Source organism: Populus euphratica, unplaced genomic scaffold, assembly GCF_000495115.2.
Source record: "Populus euphratica unplaced genomic scaffold, PopEup_1.0 scaffold92.1, whole genome shotgun sequence".
NCBI classification, from domain to species: Eukaryota; Viridiplantae; Streptophyta; class Magnoliopsida; order Malpighiales; family Salicaceae; genus Populus; species Populus euphratica.
The window spans coordinates 589,466-594,584 of record NW_011499974.1 but is presented as its reverse complement, the minus strand read 5'-3'; the positions used below and the strand labels follow the sequence as shown (position 1 = coordinate 594,584).

The 5,119-nt window shown below is 33.7% G+C and overlaps 1 protein-coding gene across 1 annotated transcript; it reads right to left on the bottom strand.

Annotated features, from left to right (window-relative positions):
- Positions 1 to 2,779: 2,779 nt before the first annotated feature.
- Positions 2,780 to 5,116, bottom strand: LOC105139448 (adenylate kinase 4-like). The gene is made up of 4 exons (XM_011045881.1): positions 5,045 to 5,116; positions 4,722 to 4,889; positions 4,001 to 4,090; positions 2,780 to 3,090 (listed from the first exon to the last, which is right to left on the bottom strand). The coding sequence occupies exons 1-4, from the start codon at positions 5,114 to 5,116 to the stop codon at positions 2,989 to 2,991; spliced, it is 432 nt and encodes a 143-aa protein (XP_011044183.1). The 3' UTR covers positions 2,780 to 2,988.
- Positions 5,117 to 5,119: the final 3 nt, after the last annotated feature.

Genomic DNA, 5,119 nt, shown 5'->3' with positions numbered 1-5,119 from the left:
GGTTCGACCTCGGTCTTGCCGGGTTATTTATTACTTCGACACTCCTGCACTTGGGAGAAGACATCAATCTTTTCGTCGTGTCACATACCAACTTGAGAACTTCGTTAAAATATCTATTTACGGTTTCACCTGAATGTTGAAATTTCTTATGAACTTCCTTGTTTGAAACTCATAGATTTAAAGTATAGAGAAACATACATACCTTCTCAATAAAACGCATCCTTCTATACTACTTTAGCCCGTACAACGATTCCAAATCAATACACAAGCTTTGCAATGTGTCTGCATCCATATGGGGAATGCTGGATTGAAAAAAATATCATTCAACCATCTCATTCATGTATTGTATGAAACCATACATGGTTCTTTGTAAATATAATTGCTATAATACAAAGTCAATGCTCCAGCTGTGCATAATATTAATTTATTGCGATCACACTCTCTAAGCTAAAACAAATTATGTTCCTCATTATCATCATGTTTATTTGCATTGTTGTCATCATCATCTGTATTGTTCTCATTACCAACTCCGCTACTACATTTAAAACTACTTCCAATATTTGTATTATCAAAAATCATCTGACACATTGAACAACATTATTCATTACATTGTCATATTCATCATCAAATAGATCATTAAACCAATTCACATCCATATCTATAACACAACATAATTTTCACTCATGAAATTGTTACAAATACATGTACATGGAGGAGTCTGTTTTGAATATTAAAATTTCATGTCCACCTAAACTTAAACCAAAATAATAATTATGAAGTATTCCCTAATAATCATAGATCTTTTAGTAATAATTAATGAATACAATATTACGTGCATCACAAGCATACTTATCAATTACGAATTCAATTAAGTTTGTGATAATGAAAGCAATTAATTGAGGAGGAATAAGGATATAAAAAAAGAAGGTGAACATGAAGCTCTAATTGTGCATAAAACTGATTTATTATCTAACCTCAAAATCGACAACTAACATTCTCAAAATAGTGCAATTCTAGTGGCAATGTTTGTTATATATTGACAGCTAAAATGAATGTGCTTAAATTGAAATTGTGCTTTAAATAGGCAATAAAAAATATGAAGAAACAAATATACACATACCATCCTTTAACAACTTTACACCAACAATTCCAAACTCCCAAAGCTAACAATTAACATGTTAATACCCATTCAAACTTACAAATTTTAATATCCAATTCCAGATTGCAAAAACAAACACAACCTAAATGTTTACAGTCATTATAACCACATTCAACACCTATAATTCCAGCTTCTAACAAGAAGCATTCCGACATATTTTTCAACCCTCGAACAAGAACCATTATCCAACAAATATAAATAAAATGCAATACATCAATATAGTATACGTTACAAATTAGAAATGAAAAAAAAATAACAATGACTAATCTCGTACATTGAACCATATTATAACAACACAGCAGTAGCAACTCATAAAGTGCAAATCAGCATAAGGATTCATATTGTGTTCTTGTAACTGTGAAAACATACAACACCAAAATATGTTTATAGATCATTAAAATACATTGACATAATCAATGTTATATATAATCCAACAACTCTTCACTTGAAATATGAAATTCATGTAATGTTGTAAAAAAAACATATGACAACACAATCAACTTCAATTGATGAGAAATAGAATATAAATAAGTGTAAGTATATTATAATAGATTTACATTTATGTCAAGGTTTTGCGTCTAACCTCCCCTAAAATATGAATTTCAGCCATTGAAATTTTCTTTCCTTATCTCCAATTGCTGCCGGCATTTTCCTCTTACTTCTAACCATGAAAAACTCAGTTGCAAAACAATAAAGCTCACTGTGAAAAACCACTTTCTCAATAGAATGAAACTCCTTCATGACCTTTTCAATGCTACATCTTTTTTTTTATCCCAACCACTTGATGTGTATTCACTCCTATCATATACACTTTCAACAATCGATCTAAATGTAAAAACAGTTACGCTCCCATTCTTGAATCTTTTTTTTTACTCTTTTATGTACATTGTTAAACATCTTTTCTCTTCCCCCTACCACTAGAATTGATAGTACATTAAAAAATTTCCCCCCACCAACCATATTATTGACATCCTCTATAAAATTTAATAAAGTATCCTCCTCTGAATCACAACTACCTTCCTCTAGATATGGATCCTCATTAGATGCATTATTTCTCCTTTCACCGAAAACATCATCATCAGAATTCAAACCCTATGATGGAGCCCAAACATGCTGACCGGTAGCTACAATGTTTGTAAACATGATATTATATTTACAACAAAATATGGGATCGATACCAACATGCCTAAACTTTCTAGCTCCTCGTATCTCCTATAATAAAAAATAGTGAAGATATAAATGCATCATAATTATTGTAACAGCAAATAATAAAATAGCTTATTGCGCTTGTACATATACTCAAAAAAAATAAACCTTGATTTTAGATTTTCACCACTCGTCAGTTGCCAAAATTGTTTCAAATTCAGTACTCCAGCCTACTCATATTTTGGAAATAAAATTTTTCTATATTTTCTAATCCTTTTTTATTCCATCCCATTTATTCATTAATTGTGCTTTCATTAATGCATGGTCAGTCTGCTTCTTAAAATAATTCATAACATATTTCCAATAAGCTTTGTCGAAATATGTGTCCGATTGCATACCTTTCTCAATTGCTTTGATACATGTATCATAAAATAAAAGCATCTCCACTGATAAAACCAACAGTGATAAAGGAGAGAAAAACATATGCCAACCCTGTAGCATCTTTTATTTTGTATGTGTACTCGGTTATTTCCTCAGTGACAAAAGGCAGCCGGCAATTCGCAAATAAAATGAAAGAAAAGCAAAATGATCAGCGTATGTGACAACATGTTTGATACAATGAAAACAAAATCCGCTGAATTCCCAATGGACATAATATGTTACGAGTCCAAAGGGCCCCAATTTCACGAGGAAAGCACTTTCTGAACCTCAGCTGTAACCTCCTTTGGCGATTTCTCTGCATGAAGCTCTGCAACAGCACCCTTATTCTTATAATAACCAATAACCTGCATTCCAAGCATCCAGAACACCATCAGATTTCAGTAGGGCACTAACTAAGAGGACAATAATATATAGTGAGTGGCAAGACACAGGCAGGATTAACAATGGAGAAGAAATCTAGATGCTAAAACCAAAGAGGTGATTCAAGTGGGCTCCATAACCATCCAGATACTTGGTAATCATCATTACTCAATGACTTAATATAAGCAGCCATATTATAAGGTAATATTTCCAAAAAAACCTAATAGAAATCCAGCAGGACTTGTGTTATTCCAATGGCAAGATCCATTTCCATGAGAGAACTTTATACTATCACAATACTATGTGTAAGAGGAGGCCCTACGATGAATGGCCACAAGCACAAGTTGCAGTGCAAAACACAACGGCATATTAACATGTGATGGCTGGAGACTTGACACTTGATAGAATTGAGGAAGAACATTTTTTATCGTGTTCATAAAAGATAGCTTGTGAACAGGCCAGCCAAGAAACCTTTCTGTGCTTATAAATAAATATAATACCAAAGGCCCAAGAAGATAGCTGTCCTATGTAGGGAGAAGAAAACCCTGGTTCTAGTACTCTCCCGTCCATGGCTTAAAGGCATCTTTCTCTTGCCCCCTACCGACATGTAGTGCCATCACCAAAATACTCGAACAGGAGTTGGATCCTAGTCCATTTTTCCATGGGTGACTAGATAATTGAATCCAACACTGTGGTGTCACCAAGGTAATGAAATAAAGCTTACTGGTTAGGAATAGATTCCTTTTTGTACTAGGCTTCTTGTAATCAGCTAGGAATCAATTGTCTTACTTTAAAAATCTACATCTCCACAAGCCATTCTTTCCTTACCCAAAGCAGGGACTTCTTTAGCAAGAAATGCATCATTTTCACATGGATAAAAAGCAAAAAGCATACCGGCTCAGTTTGCCTGTGAAATGCCTCTAGCCTTGACTTAAGAACAGCTGCAGTATCATCTTTGCGTTGAATCAAAGGTTCTCCAGTTACCTTCAAGAAACCAAAAGAAAGAAGCAAGTCCGTAAACATTTATTGCAAGGATGCAGCAGGCACAGTTTGTAGATTAATAATCTATCCACAAAAACAACACACCCCAAATATGTGGTGCTAAATAGCTTCCCTGCAAACAATTTTCAATTGGCTCTCAAAAAGTACCCAATCCCACAATTTTGCTCAAGATGGATAACCAATGGCTAGATTACCTCCTCTTAACATAATCAACTCCTTATCAAACTTGGAATGAAAATTAACAGTTTTAAAAACTGCAGTTGATTTTCAAATATTCTGTTGTTTAAATAAATTTTTTTTTAATAACCTGTCCAATAGCAGTCTACAAATATACAACCAGAACACTGCCACTCAGCCCAAGTATTGACAAACGGTAATATGTAAGAATAACATCAAGTGCAGGAGATCACAATTACCAAGTACTGTTCACAATTGATGTTACAGACTAGCATATTTGAAAAATATCCAATTCTATTAAAAAAAAATTGTGCACTCATTAACCAGTTTATTTTTCACTACATTCACCCAGCATCAATATATGCACTTCAAAATCCAATTAAATAAAATGTGATTAAAAAAATATGTAAATGAAGGATCATTCATGTTTCCTTACATCATCGACACCAGGAACCTTGGGAGGCGCAAATTTTGTATGGTATGTTCGTCCACTGGAAGGATGGATCCAGCGGCCAGTGATCCTCTCCTCCAAAATTGCATCATCGATTGCAAAATTAAGCACCTTGTCAATTTTAGCTCCCTGCTTTTGAAGCATTTCATCAAGCTGCACATAAAAAGTAAGCAATTCATGGTTAGAAGCATTTACAAAAAATCAATTGAAAATATCCAATGCTAGAAACATATAAACACACCCATTGTTGATGAATGTATTTATTCACATTCATACAAGCACACAATTAGATATTGATAGTTTGGCACCTTCTCTGCTTGGACCACAGTCCTAGGAAATCCATCTAGAATGAAACCTTTCTGACATGAAGGTTTCTTCATTGC

Bases quoted from the DNA above. Each gene is read 5' to 3' on its own strand.
- LOC105139448 (XM_011045881.1), bottom strand. From the start codon at position 5,116: ATGAAGAAACCTTCATGTCAGAAAGGTTTCATTCTAGATGGATTTCCT. The intron at 4,091-4,721 runs GTAAGGAAACAT...GGTTTCTTGAAG, and splicing joins AGGTTCCTGGTGTCGATGAT to GTAACTGGAGAACCTTTGAT. The intron at 3,091-4,000 runs GTATGCTTTTTG...CTTGGAATGCAG, and splicing joins TTCACAGGCAAACTGAGCCG to GTTATTGGTTATTATAAGAA.